Genomic DNA, 20,093 nt, shown 5'->3' with positions numbered 1-20,093 from the left:
AACAAGTTCAAACAGGTGCAATTAATACAGGTAAAGAGTGAAGAATAAGAGGGCTTCTTAAAGAAAAATTAACAGGTCTGTGTGAGACAGAATTCTTGCTGGGTCGTAGGTGTTCAAATGTTATTTGCAGCAGTAACATACATATTAATTATTTAAAAAAATCATATATTGTGATTTCCACATTTTTTTTAGATTATGTCTCTCACAGTGGACATGCACCTAAGATGAAAATTTCAGACCCCTCCATGATTTCTAAGTGGGAGAACTTGCAAAATCACAGGGTGTTCAAATACTTATTTTCCTCACTGTAATAGGTTGAGTGTCACTTGTCTTTTGTGTTTTTTTTTATTGTTTGGTAATTTGCTCTTTGTTCTTGCATATGATGTTTGGGTCCTGATTTATGCCTCTTGTTTTCTTTATGTTTATGCATTATGGTTTCTTTCTAGTGTCTTTGGTTATTCTATGTTAAATGTTTTTCTCTTAAATGCTTAGTTGGTTATGGTCTTATGTTATTTAGTCTTGAGGATCTCCTGGTTTACTGTCCTCGTGTTCATTTTAAGTTCTTCACGTCTTGATCACCTTTGATTATTTGCACCTGCTTTTCTTGAGTCTGTTTATTTAAACCACGCCTTGTTTGTTTTTCCATTTTGGTCCACTGTCTACTGTTTGAGGGTAAGAGAGTGCTGCCATTTCTTTCCAGTCTGGTTTGTGAGTACTGTGTTCTGTTTGTTTGTTTTGTTAGAATTGCATTTTTTAGGAAAATCCAAGAGTTGTAGCCAAGCTAGCGTGAGCTAATCTCTGATGAAAATGGTAACCACTCCTAAGATTCACACAGGAATAGAATAATGAGCTACATTCACAGTAGTTACACTGAAAAACTAACAGAAGTATTAGAATGGTAGTAACAGTAATAAAAGAAACAATTAAAAAATAGCTACAACAATGACTATATGTCCTCAAAGGAGGCTCAATTATCATTAACATTAACATAATTATGTAAATAAACCCGACTGACCAAATATGAAATTCACTACTTAGGCAGTATGCATTTTTTTTTTAAATTGTACAACTGCAAACAATTATTTACCCTGAACACTGGACTCTGTAGAAAAGATATACAGGCATAATTAAGTAAATTATAGGTTCATGCTGGTGGTTGACTAAAGAAACATCATATTGCAACTAATAAATAAAAATCCAAGCTCCACCTTTTAGGAGCTCCAAAATATCAAATGTTTACATATCCAGAAACCAGTTCTTGGAGTACCAAGTATGTTATATCTTGTCAGAAGAAAATCATTAGCATTATTATTATCACTTAATGAAGTAAACCCACTGGAAGAAATATAAATACATTGCACAAAGATGATGGTATGTGTGTGTGTGTGTGTGTGTGCATATTATATATATATATATAATATATATATATATATATATATATATATATATATATGTGTGTGTGTATATATATATGTTATATATATGCGCACACACACAATTTATTAACACCAAACAAAAACATAACTAAGCATCAATTCAAACATAAACTGACAACAAAATAACACAAGGTAAAAATTAAGCAGACTCTGCCAGTGGTATTTTGGTATATCAACAGCCAGAACAAAAGGGTGGTGCAGCTGTAAAGATGCATGAGTGTCAAATTATTACTCTGTTATCTTTAAAAGCAAGTACAATGAGCTTTGTAACCTATTTTAAATCAAAGCAGGAAATCTTACGGAGCCTGATGATGATGATGAGACATGTCAAGAACAGCCACAGAGTCCAAGGCGCCATATGATCACCAGTGTTTTCTTCAGTAACAGTATGTTTTCTAATCGTACAGATGTCTTCCTCCCTTAACGTTTTACCATCAGTTCTGTTGTACGTGCCTGTGCAATGGCTTTAATAACGTGATCCTTTGTTCTGAAATATGTTGTGCTTTCCACTCCTTCATGAAAGTGGGATTGTTGACATTCTACACACTTTATGTCTGATCATGTGATTTGAAGTCCATTAAATCATTAAATGTTGCTTGTGATTGTTTGTGATTGTGACTGCTAGGATACGCTCCGTGTGTAAACATTATCAATATATTCACTAAAGTCAGCCATAATTTGTTGGCACATAAAAATAAGGCACAGTTGTGTCACATGATTATAATAATTATGAAAGCTAGCAACTATGTTGCCCATTAGGACTGACTAAGGATAGTTCCAGCATTGACCTGACATCTTCAGCATTGATGTAGTTCAAATTCAAATGGCTGGAAAGAATGTATAATTAGGGAATAAGCCTGTTGTGTCTGATGTGTCAGATGTTCATGCTGGGATATACGGTCGAAAATATTGCTTTATCAGTGAGGCGTTAGTGGAGCCGATAAAACGGATATTTTCAACCATATATGACAGCATGAACATCCGACACATCATCAGACAAAAGGGGGTTATTCCCATTCTAATCCAATTCCATCGTTTTATGGTTTATCTTTCTGGAAGTACTTCGGTTGGCGAGGGTAGTAGGCTTACCTTGAGGCAGTGAGCCGTCTCTCCAACAGCGGTCAGAGCACAGGGTAATCCGTCAAATGTGAAAATCCATCAAATGTGAAACGGTAATTCTGTAACAGAATTCACATCAATACTTTCGTGTGATAGCTTAAATTCACCTATATAGGGGGTGGCACGCGCTTTTCTTTCACTCTGAGCTAACATTGCTAACAGCTAGCAGAGCGTGCAGGTGGTGTTCTGAAGAATTGCGTCTCAAAGTTCGCATCCCAACAATACTGCGCATGCGCAGTTGATCGTGCATGCACTGTTGCGCGTAGAGTACAGGAATGACATTCAACAGTAATGACATCAGTCAGAACACAGAGTAATACATATTTGGCCACTGGTCTCATATTTTGTTCGTTCCACAGATATTATATGCCTGATTTATGTCACACGATTAACCAATCAGATTTGTGGATAAAAGTAATTGGATTTGAATTATTGGGTATATTACGCTGGTCAACACTATTTTTCTTGCATTGAGTTTTTCAACGGATTTAGGTAACTTGGGGGCACTGAATCCAAATCTAGTGTTAGTTTTTGTCAATCACATCATGTATTTTAGATATAAAACATTTCTCGTATCAGGTATTGAAGCAAAAGCTGCATTCTTGCAGTGAATGATCAGCTTTTGCATAATCCATCAATACAAAACATGCAGATTGCAAAAAAAAAAAACCCAAAAAACATGGTATGATAGAAGAAATTCTGAGCTCAGATCAGCACCCCAAAATTACCCTAAATCAGTTCTCAGTCCATGCAAGAAAAAAAAAAAAAATGTTGACCAGTGTTGTGCATTGAAATTGGTCCAAAATATATCTTTACCCATACATATTTTTCAGGAATTTTCAGTGTTTTCTGCTTATGGTTGATATGGTGTTTATGGCTGCTGTTGTTTTTGCTGCTTCTGTTGTTTCCTGCAGATGTAGTATTTCCCACTGTCTGTGTTTTCCGCTGTTGGAGGTGCTGCTGTTACATTTCCAGTAAAGCTGCTATCTGGATCACTACCACTGGACATGAATGTCTTTAAGGGCATATTTTCTCCTCAATCTTGATCTGTGATTCATGACCCAAAGATGATTATACATTAAACGGACTAAACCATTATCGGGCTAATTATTTCCGATAATTTTTGCCCGATAATTTTTAGACTGTTAGCGTAGTAAACAAAAGTGATAAGATGTGTAATTCTACCCTCTACAAACAGAGGAGAACTGCTTCTAGAAGTAACTGCTCTATCCTCTGCAGGCAAAGGAGAACTGGTCACAGAAAAAGAAAAAAAAAAAAAACTCATTTAGTTTAACCCCATACTGATATGTGGCCAATATCACCCAAGTCATCCAGAGGCATACATTTTTAACTTATGGTTCAAATTGTAACCAACTTATTTCGGACAAGTTATTTAAATTAACGTCCCTTTTGAAGATTTATAAAGTGAAAATATCATGTTTTAGTTTTAAAGTAATGCACTACTTCTAAGGTTTTAGTGTGGGCATGTTATGTCCAGTTGCATTATGGGTGATAGGGTAATCTCAGTACGTTTATGACAGGAGAAATGCATTTCAGACACTCTGATCAGGACAACAACATTAAACTCTAGTGCCTAAAACTCATGTGAATATATTCTCTGTTTATAGACGTTATTGTTTGCTTTTGTTAAATTCCACGCATCTTAAACGTAGCAAGTAGCAACACAGATTATCTGGAATTTTGTGTTTGCAAGTTTTCATGGTCTCTACTGCCATCTACTGGCCAGTAGTGTTCATGGCAGCATTCAAACTGAAGCTGGGCTGATATTTTCAATCACTGTATTCATTTTACGTTCAAAAACCACGTCGGACTTTTGTTTCCAGAAGCAAAACAAAAACAGCTTTTTTTTGTCTAACTTAATTTACAAAAAACTCTCGATGGGAGATATCAAAGTTAAAAAAAAAAAAAAAATTACAAGACAGGTCTGTGGTGTTTTCACACAGGCAGTGCAAGAGGTTGGATGCTTGTAACGTTTCAGCAGCAGATACCCTCATGACGGCTGACCAGAATATCAACAGGTTTGATTTTCATTTGACCATACTTTCGCCAATCAGGAGGTGGTTGTGAGATGTTAAACAGCTCGTTACTCCATGTATACTAAATGATGCAGGACGCGTGATTAACCTGAAACTCTGTGCAATCCAAAAAATTCTCGCACGAATGAAAAATCAGCTGAAAAAGGGCCAAAACTCGCACTGGCACCAGTAGATCATGGCAGTGTTTATTTTGACACCAGTTATATCATATTTTTTTTTTTTGAAAATGCCTTTTTTTTTTTTCAAATTAAAAAATGGCATATTTTACAAAAGCACACTTATCTGTAAACACCAGCACATGACACACCTCACATTAACATGTTGGTTTACATAGAATGAATCATCCAATCAGTGTGAGCAGAGGCACATTTTACCCAGAATGCCATCTGTCTGTGTTTGTTACAAAACTTCAGAATTAGTGCATTATTCAATATTAAAAGATATGTTATGTCTTAACTTTGCAGAAATGACAGAATTGACATTAATGGAGTTATTCTATCAGTATTCATTTTCAGGCTTGGGGAGTAACGAATACATGTAACGGCATTACATAATTAGGATACAAAAAATGGTAACTGTATTCCACTACAATTACAGGAAAAAAGAAGTATTCAGATTACAGGTATATTAAGTAAAAATGGGGATTAGTTCACAGGATTACAATTTTAATGCATTTTATAATATTATCTGTATCTAATATTTTTTTTTTCTTTGAAACGAAAATCCTTCATGGACAGTGGGTTGCACTCCGTCTGGTCTGACAAGGAGGCCCACATAGTTGACCTTGGTCCGACACCACTGACCCTTTGAGAGGGAGATTTTTGCACCAGCAGTCGTGAGTTGGCTCAGAATGTGGTCTGTCATCCAAATGTGTGTCTAATGTGGAGTTTGCATTAGGACGTCGTCAATATAGATAAGGGTGCCTCGCTCATTAGCGTCGGTGTATGCCTTGTTCAAGAAGATGTTGAATTCTGCAGGTGAGTTGGCATTTTTCTTCAGCAAGGGTCAAAGACTGTTGTGTTTCTTCTAATCACTGTCTCAGGAGTTTGTCTTGCGCAATTCAGCATTTTGTTCATTCTGCCTTTTCAGAGAAAGAACTGATTTATCCATGAGTGATTCCACATGTTTGAGCTTCAGGGCTGTGGCAATGGCTAACTTGCCAAGCAGTGTAGCCAGGTTTTTCTTTTCCACAGTTGCTGCTAATGTCTGACTGATGAGTTCAGACATTTCAGCAACTATGCCTTCGCGTGTGGCTTGTTGCATGTCATGCAAGTAGCCAGGGAATATTTCGGCAGTCAAGTCAGATAAGACCTCTTCTAAAAGCTCACCTGAGTCGCTATGACCTTGGCTTTCCAGGTCGGTAGAAGTTCTTGGTTTATTGTCACTGGGTGTGGCCATGTTGGCTTTCTGGGATGACGATTAGACAGTGTCCACCAGAAACAAAACAAAGAATTAACAACAGGATAAGATGAGCGATAATAAAAATATTTACAGATGATCCAGCTACAGAAGTGTGGAAGGGATTAGTGAGTTAACTGCAGGTGAAACCAGCACTGGAGAATTCACACAAATGCAAAAGGAAAATGTTGAGGAGTGTCATTCATTGTATTATGTACACACAAGTAGAACTTTCCTGTGTTTAGTTATTGTGATGTACACCAATATTCTCTGTTTAGAATTGTTATGGGTTACCTTTTGGTAAAGCTTCAGCACTTTCACTTTAAAAAGAAATCACTCATGAAGGAGGTGTTCTTTAAATGAAGTAGAAGAGTTATAAAAAAACAATTTTTTTTCTTTATGTTATTTAAATGATTTCCTGATTAATCCTAATTAAGTAGGATTGAAACTACAAAGTTCATTAGCTAGTTGTGAAAACACACGATTACATATGTGTACACTTGATGAGTATCAAAACAGTTAAAAATATTAATATTTCCAATTAGAATTGGAGAAGCGACAAAAAAATTATTATGCAAGATAAACTTGATAATAAATGATTCAGTTAATAGTAGTTATTCTTTTAAGTGGTAGGGAAAAGTTAAAAAGTCCCTGGAAATTATTTACATGTGATACAGTCTAGTTAACAGCAGTTGGCGGACTATCTGGTTACTGTAGCATGCTGTTATGTGTTAGCAGAAGCTAGGCTAACTGCTTAGGCGCTTTAGCTGTGGTGATTAGCACCTGGGTTAATTCAATGATCGGCGTCTCGGCGTTTGAGAGTAGCTAACGGCCTGTTAGCACGCTATTGCCTCTGGCTTTCCGATGGCTGATTAGTGTTCAGTACGGGTTAAGGGACCATTAGCATGGCTGTAGAAGCTAGTGCATGTTAGCAGGCCCGTACTGTAGCGTGTCGCGCCGACAGAGGAAATCAATTGAACGAAATTACACGGACTGATTAACATGCAGGTTTCATGCAGTTACTGATCGTTAGAAGCAGCTTGGTTCACCGAGTAATGCTTAATGAAACAAATCGTTATGATTCTCAACACCGCTCGTGGCCGCTAAGCCGTTCGGAGCTGGCGTACTAAGAAGGTGACTGTTTACGTCGTGACGTAGCACAGTTTGACGGCGGCGCGTCAAGCTGTTGACATCGCGACGTCGGCGCGTTGTGACGTGATTCGCACACAGAGGGGTTTGAAGCAGGCAACACCTCCTCTTCAAAACTATTCCACTCAACAACAATAAATGCTTAAAAACAGCTTGCCCCTATCGCTGCCTTAATGATCTATAACATCATTGATTTTAGGGTCAGTTGATAGGAAATATTAAAATCAGTCCTCAATTTCTATGGGATAAGCTCCCGAGGTCAGATCTGACACCCTCTGTAAAAACCCATACAAAAATCACAGACAACTTCACACGTTTAAGATATTTATTAAAACTCTGGCAGGAGTTAATAACAGGACATATCACAGTGAGCAATTTAATCGATGACGTTCAGATAATTTGGTTTCATAGCGGGAGTTTTAGGAGTAAGGTTCGTCCTAATTTAACAGGTAATTTACTTTGGTATTTATTAACTTCAGAGAAGATTAATGATTTTGAATAGAGTTAAATAAAGCCACTCTGTTTATCTGACAATATAGCCCTGTCTTACTTGAGCGCAGTTGCAGCTGGTCTCTGCGAGGTCCGATGCTGGAATCCTCTCTTTTTCAGTCAGCGCTCCAACCCGCTCAGTTTCGTCGTTTGTGGGACAATCGCTGTTATTGTGCAGTGATTTTGCAGCTGCGGTTCAAGTCGCTGTTGAACATCTCAGCTGACCTGGATGTTTTTCTCTGCAGCGCTCGATCAAAAATTCGTCTTTCATCGTCGTCTGTTGGAAGCTTGGCAAATCAAAACTCAATGCAAAAATAGCTGACTTTAGAAGAAAATGTTCGAGAAAGGAATTTGGAGTTTGAAGAGAAGAAAAAGGTTTAATTTGAAAATTCGAAAAAAGAAAGTCAAGTGCGCTGGCGCATTTAACTTGACAAAAGTTTCAAAAGTTGTCGAAAAAGTAATTGCCGCAAAACAAAAAGGAGTTTAAGTAGCACGCTGCTTTTAACAGAGTCATAAATTTTCTTGACGGCCAGGGCGCGTCTTTAGAATCAAGAAGCGCACTGTTGTATGGCTGGGGGGGCCTGGCTGCCTTTTTGTTTCTGTCTTTTGTCTGTCTTTTTGTTTTCCTTCCAGGTGGCTTGCATTTGGGACTGAGTGGCTGTGTAGCTGAGTTTATCAGGACCTCACCCTGATCACCTGAGGCTGATCCCCTGCGGCTCATCAGGACTCACAGCTGTGGTGCATCTACATGGATTGGAACATGGTGGCATTTAAGACTGGAGTACACAGTGTGTATTTGCCAGAGACTCGACCTTGTGACCAGACGGGTGCGATCGTCGTCTCGGAGAGCCATCTCATCATCAGTGGATGCAGAGAACGTCCAGTTTGATGCATGGTCTGTGAAAGAGGAGGGGGTGAGGTCTCCGCTCGTCAGCACACTTCCTGAGGTACGTTAGATTTTGTGACTAACATTTATACAGTCAGTAAATGTGGTGTCCCTCACACCTTATTATATTGACCCTGATGTTGGTCGTGTAATCAGCTTCCACTGCAGTGGAGTTTTGTGAACTGGGTGTTCCATGCTGCAGGGTGGGAAGCTGATTAGTAATTAAGCCAGGAAGTGTTTGCTGTTTGTGCACCTTGAGCGTTCTCTCTGTGTGTTGAGTGTGGACTCACATAATGATTCCTTCTTTCACAGACTCGGTTTGTCGCGGCCACCTGGGGGGTGTCGGCGGGGTCCTTGGGTCCGAATTGGTTCTGGCTCGGACCGTTAGCGCTGCTGGGAGCGCACCGCAAAACCACCACGCCAGACCGCGCACTTTATATTTTTTCACAGCACTGTTATGTTCATTAAACTCTGTTATCCTTTGTTACCGTGCTCTGCTTATTTTATACGGGTCCTTCAAATGCTGGTCGGTTCTCTGGGCTGCGTCCGACACATAACAGCGCACGGCAAAATGCAGGAAAGTGAAAGAAAAGCGAGCGAATTCCTGGGCACAAGCGATTTTAAAGTTTAACAAGCTCCACCCCCAAGAATTCTGGGTAATGTAGTTTCTAGAGTTTCCTTTGTCTAGTTTTATATATATAAATCAGAGTGGCCCTAAAATTCCGCTTTGAAACCAAAGCAAGTCCTGTAGAATAAATCTTGTAACTGGTTTACCTGGAATTATATACCACACACACATATACAACCCCTGGCAATAATTATGGAATCACCGGCCCTCGGAAGATGTTCATTCAGTTGTTTAATTTTGTAGAAAAAAAGCAGATCACAGACATGACACAAAACTAAAGTCATTTCAAATGGCAACTTTCTGGCTTTAAGAAACACTATAAGAAATCAGGAAAAATAATTGTGGCAGTCAGTAACGGTTACGTTTTTAGACCAAGCAAAGGGAAAAATATATGGAATCACTCAATTCTGAGGAATAAATTATGGAATCACCCTGTAAATTTTCATCCCCAAAACTAACACCTGCATCATATCAGATCTGCTTGTTAGTCTGCATCTAAAAAGGAGTGATCACACCTTGGAGAGCTGTTGCACCAAGTGGACTGACATGAATCATGGCTCCAACACGAGAGATGTCAATTGAAACAAAGGAGAGGATTATCAAACTCTTAAGAGGGCAAATCATCACGCAATGTTGCAGAAGGTGTTGGTTGTTCACAGTCAGCTGTGTCTAAACTCTGGACCAAATACAAACAACATGGGAAGGTTGTTAAAAGCAAACATACTGGTAGACCAAGGAAGACATCAAAGCATCAAGACAGAAAACTTAAAGCAATATGTCTCAAAAATCGAAAATGCACAACAAAACAAATGAGGAACGAATGGGAGGAAACTGGAGTCAACGTCTGACTGAACTGTAAGAAACCGCCTAAAGGAAATGGGATTTACATACAGAAAAGTTAAACGAAAGCCATCATTAACATCTAAACAGAAAAAAATAAGGTTACAATGGGCTAAGGAAAAGCAATCGTGGACTGTGGATGACTGGATGAAAGTCATATTCAGTGATGAATCTCGAATCTGCATTGGGCAAGGTGATGATGCTGGAACTTTTGTTTGGTGCCGTTCCAGTGAGATTTATAAAGATGACTGCCTGAAGAGAACATGTAAATTTCCACAGTCATTGATGATATGGGGCTGCATGTCAGGTAAAGGCACTGGGGAGATGGCTGTCATTACATCATCATAAATGCACAAGTTTACGTTGATATTTTGGACACTTTTCTTATCCCATCAATTGAAAGGATGTTTGGGGATGATGAAATAATTTTTTCAAGATGATAATGCATCTTGCCATAGAGCAAAAACTGCGAAAACATTCCTTGCAAAAAGACACATAGCGTCAATGTCATGGCCTGCAAATAGTCCGGATCTTAATCCAATTGAAAATCTTTGGTGGAAGTTGAAGAAAATGATCCATGACAAGGCTCCAACCTGCAAAGCTGATCTGGCAACAGCAATCAGAGAAAGTTGGAGCCAGATTGATGAAGAGTACTGTTTGTCACTCATTAAGTCCATGCCTCAGAGACTGCAAGCTGTTATAAAAGCCAGAGGTGGTGCAACAAAATACTAGTGATGTGTTGGAGTGTTCTTTTGTTTTTCATGATTCCATAATTTTTTTCTCAGAACTGAGTGATTCCATATTTTTTTCCCCCTGCTGGTCTAAAAAAGTAACCGTTACTGACTGCCACAATTTTTTTTCCTGATTTCTTATAGTGTTTCTTAAAGCCAGAAAGTTGCCATTTGAAATGACTTTAGTTTTGTGACATGTTTCCTTTTCTTTTTTCTTTTGTTACAACAATACAATGAGATTTCCTTTTTAAAATGTGGTTACAATTTTGAGTCCGCAGGAGTCAGTCACCTGCCCTTCCCCAAATCGTCCAACAGGGGTCACTCTTGTTCCATAGCTGGATTTTGTATTTATCCAAGCTGTGCCTGGCTTGGAGCGTCTCCTCTTTGACACCTGGAGATATACCAGGTCTTGCTGTATGGAGTTTCTTTGTTTGAAGAAACTCCATGGCCTCTGCTTAATGCAAGCTTAAGATGTTGGTTGTTTGATCACAGCTTTCCGCTACACCATGGAACATCAAGTCATGATAACTCTTTCATGCTTTGCCTGATTGACATGAAACTTAACGTGTGATGAAAGTTGGCCCCTGACATACCTGGTCCCTCTGTTTGTGCTCTGAGCGCCCCCTATTGGATAAACAATCAACTGGTCATAACTCCTTCATGCTTTACCTGACTGACTTGAAACTTCACATGTGTAATGAGGGTTAGCCCCTTACCACACCTTGCCCCTCTGTTTGTACACTGAGGGCCCCCTAGTGGATGAACCATCAACATGTCATAACTCCTTCATGCATTGTGTGATTTGCTTGAAATTTGAACTGTGTGATGAGTGGTTGCCTCTGTACGCACATGCCCACATTTGGTCACAAGGGGACGCAACGGCCTTGGTAGGCAGTTGCTCAGAACAAGGGCCCGTATATGTCTGCTTGCAGTCCGAGTTATTATTATTAATATTCTCACTTTTGAAATCCAAATTTCGGCCTCTTCCCATGCTCAAAAACTCAAACTTTGCAAAGTCGTCCGGCCGGATCAGAAATTCAATATTTTGGGGGTTCTGCACAAGGTCACAGCAAAATCGTGAAATACCGCCCTCAAGAAATTTTCAAAAGTTGTCAGAAAGTTTCAAAAAAACCTCCACATAGGGGTTTTTTTCATCGTAGCCTCACGAAATTCGGTACACATATATAACATGCTGGGATGTACAAAAAAGTCTCTTACCGTAATGGTGAAATGTCGACAGGAAGTCGGCCATTTTGATTTTAAGTTTCGATTTTGAGCTAATTTTTGCCATTTCCAGTACTTACATTTGAACAAACTTGTCCTAGGGATTTCATCCAATCGTCTTCAAATTTGGTCAACATCATCATGACCCCATGGTGAACAAAAGTTATCAAAAGAATGTACAAGTAATTACGTCAAAAGGCGTAGCTGCTAGGGTTCGTCAAACTTTAGCGACCTTTTCTGAGGATGCTGTTTCACTTCGAACGGCTGTCATGCCCACATACTTCATCGTAGATCCTTCAAACTTGCTGGACATGATTACAGCTCCGTCCTGTGTGTTGACTGGTTGCACCTGTACACACATGCCCACATCTGGTCACAAGGGGACACGCTGGCCTCAGCAGGCGGTCATGTGGTTCGAGGGCCCGTATATGACTGCTTGCAGTCCCAGTTGTATATTGTCTCTTCCATATGTCTGTATGCAACTTTGTTTCATTAAATACAGGAGGCAAGTGGGCAGGGCCTTCAAAGCTGTCTGACAGACAGCGACGAGGGTCACGTTCGCGAGCTCTCCCTGATTCAGGAAAGAACTTCAGTCTCTTCATGTGGTTATTCTCTGTGTAAATTGAGTTCTCTTTCACCAGGTTCAACGCTGACAAAAATCTAAACAGGACTGACCATTACCTACTTGCTGTGGGACATCAGTGCAAACCACTAAGCCACCGTGCCAAACATTAAGTGAGATTTTGGCAGCCTCTTCCTCAGTAATATATCAGCATTAACATCCATCCATCCATTTTCAATACCTGCTTACTTCAGTTAAGGGTCATAGGGGGCTGGAGCCTATCCCACTAGTCATAGGGCACCCAGTACAGGACGCAGGTCTGTCACAGGGCTCAGCATTAACACTCACTCAAACAACAAATTCTCTCCTGTCACAGACAAACACTGACTGATGAACGGACACCAGGTTAATGGTTCTGACTTATTCCATTTTTGTCTCTAACTGCTTTAACTGAATGTGCATCCTGATACTCGAGCTGCCTCTGAGGAGGGATGACGGTGATTTTGCATATGTATGTTAAACTTTCATTGTATAAATACTATAATATAAAGACTGAGTAAACACTAACCACTGCTGTTGATTTGGCCCCATCCTGTGGACCAGCATGTGGTGTTGGTGTAGAACCTGCTGGAGTTACTTGCCAGGCAGATCGGTCTGACGTAATTGGTGAAGTTGACTGGGCCCCTGAGTTGAATCAGGGCAATGTCATTGCCATACCTTGATGGGTTGAATGAAGGATGTATAATGAACTTGGAGATGAGGTGGATCTGCGTATGATCACTTGGGGTAGCCAGATTCACTTGGCCCATTACAACAACCCACCAACTGGTGTTTGATCTGCACATAAAATAGACACAAATAAGTGAAATCATGCAATGAGTGGAAATTACAGTAATGTATCATTATTTGTCAGGTTTGTGACTGAATATCAGTTCTTCTTACGTTACACGGCAGTGAGCTGCAGTGAGCACCCACTGGCTGCTGATCAGAGTCCCTCCACAGACATGAAAGCTTTGATTGCCGGAAATAATCTGAAGGCTGACCTGCCAGGGCCATGATCCAGTTGATGTGTTTACACCACCCACAATTCTTGAGCTCAGAGGTGCCACTCCACATTCTGAGAGAATGTAACCAAATATATGTAGTAATGACTGTTAGTGATTTTCAGTCAGATTGTCAACCAGCAACATCTTTAATGAAGTACAATGTACTTTGCACAACAGAAAGGGAAAGTAAAACAGAAATTCAAGACATTGGCTGACTCAAACCGTGCTTAAAAGCGTTTTGAAACCGTTTACACACCTGTTTTAAACATTGATCTCGGTCCACATGAAAAGGAAAACATCACATTATTATGAGGTGAAATACAAACAGAATGGGAAAGTAAACAAGAATTAAAAAACAGATACATGTGGCTGGGATGGTGCCAAAACTTTTATTTTGGTACTTTGGCAAATAGCAGCTGATATTAAGTGCATACTGCCACCTACTGTTGAGGAGTGTGCACAGTGAGTTAGCAGAGTCTATGTCATGGTCTACCTTTGTCTGCCTCTCTTCTTCCCTTTTTGAACCTCTTGTGTGTAGTTTATGTTTTCCCTCCAGATGGCGCACTGCAGAGCCAAGGAACTCCTGCAGCTCATCTTCTCCTCACAGCTGACTCGCATGAACTCTTGATCAGGAACCGGCTACTTAAACCCCGGCTCTGAGCTCAGTTTTGGCCAGAGTCTTTGTTCCGTGACCCTGACCGGCCGGATTCGGCTCTTCAGTGAGCCTTCCATGATGAATCCATGTCCTTGACCATGCCAGATTCTACACGTCGTCATTCCTGCCGCTTCAATGCGCACTGACGTCTGAGCTTAACGTAGCTCATCTCCAGGTAACCTGGCCATCTCTAATTCCCGTATTAGAGCTCATTGATCCTTTTGTGTTTCCAGACACTTTCCTGCCTGGCCTCCACGCTGCTCTCTGCATGACGTCACACTGGAACTCATTTGCTCTCTGCCTCTGAAGCGCACAGCTCTGCCCATGTTCAGTTAAGTTCTTCCATGTCTGAGAATTTGTTCTCACGCTCCTCCTGTTTGACTGTGCATGACTAAGAACTGTTTCCAAGACCTAGTACCAAGAGCTGTTTCCAGGAACAAATTCCAAGAACTGTATGAGCTCTGATGCAGAAAAGCTAAGAACTTTCCAAGTCATTTCTAAAGTTAAGTCCTGCTTAATTGGAACTGCGTCACAAGATGTGCAGCACCTGACCTCTGACCTCTGAAGATAATTCATCAACTGAACAATTCCTGAACAGAAAACAGTGAACAGTGAACTTTTTTCCTGGACCTGAGAACATTCCTGTTTAAGGCTTCAGTGCACTGTTTGTTGGTTAAGGCTTCCAATGTTACAAGTGCAGTTACTCACCTGTGCTCTCCTCCATCATCCTAGTTTCTCATCCTTGACTCCCTGCATCCCACCTGGCTCTGGTTCCAGCTCCATATACTCCAGGACTCCAGCTCATTCTCAGACTCCAAAGTCTGGCCCTGTGTGCTCTGCAGCTCCTGAACTTTCACAACTATATATGGGCTCAGTCTCAACTCGGCAGGCTTCCTCCAGCTCAGCACAGTACTTTATTTGTTTTAAATAAGTCTTTTCGTTCACAACCTGTTCTGGTTCTTGCTCCCAGTGTTTGAGTCCAGCACCTTGTAATGGTCCGGTTCTATCCGGACCTCTAACCACAACAGTCTAACTCTTATCTTAAATAAATAAAATTCTTCCTAATGATCCTGAATTTTTAAGCATGTACCATACCGTTATCAATTTACATTTGTTGTTCTGGCAGGACATCTTCCAGGTTCAGTTCTCAATTTGTATCAATTTATTTTAATTTATATAGCACCAAATCACAAAAAGTTGGCTCAAGGTGCTTCACACAAGTAAGGTTTAACCTTACCAACCCCTAGAGCAAGCACACAGGTGATAGTGGTAAGGAAAATCTCCCTCTGATTTGAGGAGGAAACCTCAAGCAGACCAGACATAAAGGGGTGACCCTGTGCTTGGGTCATGCTACCCACACAACTGAAACTCATGGGTTGAAATACAGGAAATTGTACAGGAGATTTTGGGAGTCCATGCTGGTGTACAAGACAGGAGGCAACACAAATGGCATGTGAGTGTGTCGTTTGTCCCCCCCCCCCGCGACACAAATGCGGACAGATTGACAGTCATCTTGTGTTTCTTCCACTTTCTAATAAATAATCATAACAGTTGTTGTCTTCTACCAAGCTGCTTGCCTGTTGTCCTGTAGTCCATCCTAGCCTTGTGCAGGTCTACAGTTTGTCCCTGGTGTCCTTAGACAGCTCTTTGGTCTTGGCTGTGGTGGACAGGTTGGAGTGTGATTGAGTGTGTGAACAGGTGTCTTTTATACAGGTAACAAGTTCAAACAGGTGCAATTAATACAGGTAAAGAGTGAAGAATAAGAGGGCTTCTTAAAGAAAAATTAACAGGTCTGTGTGAGACAGAATTCTTGCTGGGTCGTAGGTGTTCAAATGTTATTTGCAGCAGTAACATACATATTAATTATTTAAAAAATCATATATTGTGATTTCCACATTTTTTTTTAGATTATGTCTCTCACAGTGGACATGCACCTAAGATGAAAATTTCAGACCCCTCCATGATTTCTAAGTGGGAGAACTTGCAAAATCACAGGGTGTTCAAATACTTATTTTCCTCACTGTAATAGGTTGAGTGTCACTTGTCTTTTGTGTTTTTTTTTATTGTTTGGTAATTTGCTCTTTGTTCTTGCATATGATGTTTGGGTCCTGATTTATGCCTCTTGTTTTCTTTATGTTTATGCATTATGGTTTCTTTCTAGTGTCTTTGGTTATTCTATGTTAAATGTTTTTCTCTTAAATGCTTAGTTGGTTATGGTCTTATGTTATTTAGTCTTGAGGATCTCCTGGTTTACTGTCCTCGTGTTCATTTTAAGTTCTTCACGTCTTGATCACCTTTGATTATTTGCACCTGCTTTTCTTGAGTCTGTTTATTTAAACCACGCCTTGTTTGTTTTTCCATTTTGGTCCACTGTCTACTGTTTGAGGGTAAGAGAGTGCTGCCATTTCTTTCCAGTCTGGTTTGTGAGTACTGTGTTCTGTTTGTTTGTTTTGTTTAGAATTGCATTTTTTAGGAAAATCCAAGAGTGTAGCCAAGCTAGCGTGAGCTAATCTCTGATGAAAATGGTAACCACTCCTAAGATTCACACAGGAATAGAATAATGAGCTACAATTCACAGTAGTTACACTGAAAAACTAACAGAAGTATTAGAATGGTAGTAACAGTAATAAAAGAAACAATTAAAAAATAGCTACAACAATGACTATATGTCCTCAAAGGAGGCTCAATTATCATTAACATTAACATAATTATGTAAATAAACCCGACTGACCAAATATGAAATTCACTACTTAGGCAGTATGCATTTTTTTTTTTAAATTGTACAACTGCAAACAATTATTTACCCTGAACACTGGACTCTGTAGAAAAGATATACAGGCATAATTAAGTAAATTATAGGTTCATGCTGGTGGTTGACTAAAGAAACATCATATTGCAACTAAATAAATAAAAATCCAAGCTCCACCTTTTAGGAGCTCCAAAATATCAAATGTTTACATATCCAGAAACCAGTTCTTGGAGTACCAAGGTATGTTATATCTTGTCAGAAAGAAAATCATTAGCATTATTATTATCACTTAATGAAGTAAACCCACTGGAAGAAATATAAATACATTGCACAAAGATGATGGTATGTGTGTGTGTGTGTGTGTGTGCATATATATATATATATATATATATATATATATATATATATATATATATATATATATGTGTGTGTGTATATATATGTTATATATATGCGCACACACACAATTTATTAACACCAAACAAAAACATAACTAAGCATCAATTCAAACATAAACTGACAACAAAATAACACAAGGTAAAAATTTAAGCAGACTCTGCCAGTGGTATTTTGGTATATCAACAGCCAGAACAAAAGGTGGTGCAGCTGTAAAGATGCATGAGTGTCAAATTATTACTCTGTTATCTTTAAAAGCAAGTACAATGAGCTTTGTAACCTATTTTAAATCAAAGCAGGAAATCTTACGGAGCCTGATGATGATGATGAGACATGTCAAGAACAGCCACAGAGTCCAAGGCGCCATATGATCACCAGTGTTTTCTTCAGTAACAGTATGTTTTCTAATCGTACAGATGTCTTCCTCCCTTAACGTTTTACCATCAGTTCTGTTGTACGTGCCTGTGCAATGGCTTTAATAACGTGATCCTTTGTTCTGAAATATGTTGTGCTTTCCACTCCTTCATGAAAGTGGATTGTTGACATTCTTACACACTTTATGTCTGATCATGTGATTTGAAGTCCATTAAATCATTAAATGTTGCTTGTGATTGTTTGTGATTGTGACTGCTAGGATACGCTCCGTGTGTAAACATTATCAATATATTCACTAAAGTCAGCCATAATTTGTTGGCACATAAAATAAGGCACAGTTGTGTCACATGATTATAATAATTAATGAAAGCTAGCAACTATGTTGCCCATTAGGACTGACTAAGGATAGTTCCAGCATTGACCTGACATCTTCAGCATTTGATGTAGTTCAAATTCAAATGGCTGGAAAGAATGTATAATTAGGGAATAAGCCTGTTGTGTCTGATGTGTCAGATGTTCATGCTGGGATATACGGTCGAAAATATTGCTTTATCAGTGAGGCGTTAGTGGAGCCGATAAAACGGATATTTTCAACCATATATGACAGCATGAACATCCGACACATCATCAGACAAAAGGGGGTTATTCCCATTCTAATCCAATTCCATCGTTTTATGGTTTATCTTTCTGGAAGTACTTCGGTTGGCGAGGGTAGTAGGCTTACCTTGAGGCAGTGAGCCGTCTCTCCAACAGCGGTCAGAGCACAGGGTAATCCGTCAAATGTGAAAATCCATCAAATGTGAAACGGTAATTCTGTAACAGAATTCACATCAATACTTTCGTGTGATAGCTTAAATTCACCTATATAGGGGGTGGCACGCGCTTTTCTTTCACTCTGAGCTAACATTGCTAACAGCTAGCAGAGCGTGCAGGTGGTGTTCTGAAGAATTGCGTCTCAAAGTTCGCATCCCAACAATACTGCGCATGCGCAGTTGATCGTGCATGCACTGTTGCGCGTAGAGTACAGGAATGACATTCAACAGTAATGACATCAGTCAGAACACAGAGTAATACATATTTGGCCACTGGTCTCATATTTTGTTACGTTCCACAGATATTATATGCCTGATTTATGTCACACGATTAACCAATCAGATTTGTGGATAAAATGTAATTGGATTTGAATTATTGGGTATATTACGCTGGTCAACACTATTTTTCTTGCATTGAGTTTTTCAACGGATTTTAGGTAACTTGGGGGCACTGAATCCAAATCTAGTGTTAGTTTTTGTCAATCACATCATGTATTTTAGATATAAAACATTTCTCGTATCAGGTATTGAAGCAAAAGCTGCATTCTTGCAGTGAATGATCAGCTTTTGCATAATCCATCAATACAAAACATGCAGATTGCAAAAAAAAAAAAACCCAAAAAACATGGTATGATAGAAGAAATTCTGAGCTCAGATCAGCACCCCAAAATTACCCTAAATCAGTTCTCAGTCCATGCAAGAAAAAAAAAAAAAAATGTTGACCAGTGTTGTGCATTGAAATTGGTCCAAAATATATCTTTACCCATACATAATTTTTCAGGAATTTTCAGTGTTTTCTGCTTATGGTTGATATGGTGTTTATGGCTGCTGTTGTTTTTGCTGCTTCTGTTGTTTCCTGCAGATGTAGTATTTCCCACTGTCTGTGTTTTCCGCTGTTGGAGGTGCTGCTGTTACATTTCCAGTAAAGCTGCTATCTGGATCACTACCACTGGACATGAATGTCTTTAAGGGCATATTTTCTCCTCAATCTTGATCTGTGATTCATGACCCAAAGATGATTATACATTAAACGGACTAAACCATTATCGGGCTAATTATCTTCCGATAAATTTTTGCCCGATAATTTTTAGACTGTTAGCGTAGTAAACAAAAGTGATAAGATGTGTAATTCTACCCTCTACAAACAGAGGAGAACTGCTTCTAGAAGTAACTGCTCTATCCTCTGCAGGCAAAGGAGAACTGGTCACAGAAAAAGAAAAAAAAAAAAAACTCATTTAGTTTAACCCCATACTGATATGTGGCCAATATCACCCAAGTCATCCAGAGGCATACATTTTTAACTTATGGTTCAAATTGTAACCAAACTTATTTCGGACAAGTTATTTAAATTAACGTCCCTTTTGAAGATTTATAAAGTGAAAATATCATGTTTTAGTTTTAAAGTAATGCACTACTTTCTAAGGTTTTAGTGTGGGCATGTTATGTCCAGTTGCATTATGGGTGATAGGGTAATCTCAGTACGTTTATGACAGGAGAAATGCATTTCAGACACTCTGATCAGGACAACAACATTAAACTCT

At 39.3% G+C, this 20,093-nt stretch overlaps 1 protein-coding gene across 1 annotated transcript in view; it reads right to left on the bottom strand.

The window, feature by feature from the left end:
• Positions 1-13,082: 13,082 nt before the first annotated feature.
• Positions 13,083-20,093, bottom strand: part of LOC117530594 (polyserase-2-like) — a 34,598-nt gene continuing 27,587 nt past the window's right edge. Inside the window, exons 5-6 of the mRNA XM_034193482.1 lie at positions 13,462-13,670; positions 13,083-13,356 (exon numbers count right to left, since the gene is read on the bottom strand). Coding sequence (XP_034049373.1) covers positions 13,083-13,356; positions 13,462-13,670 — 483 coding nt within the window. The remainder of the gene's footprint in view (positions 13,357-13,461; positions 13,671-20,093) is intronic.

This window comes from Thalassophryne amazonica, chromosome 18 (assembly GCF_902500255.1).
Source record: "Thalassophryne amazonica chromosome 18, fThaAma1.1, whole genome shotgun sequence".
Taxonomy (NCBI): domain Eukaryota; kingdom Metazoa; phylum Chordata; class Actinopteri; order Batrachoidiformes; family Batrachoididae; genus Thalassophryne; species Thalassophryne amazonica.
Note: the sequence above shows the minus strand (reverse complement) of the source record. Positions and strands in the feature narration are given on the sequence as shown.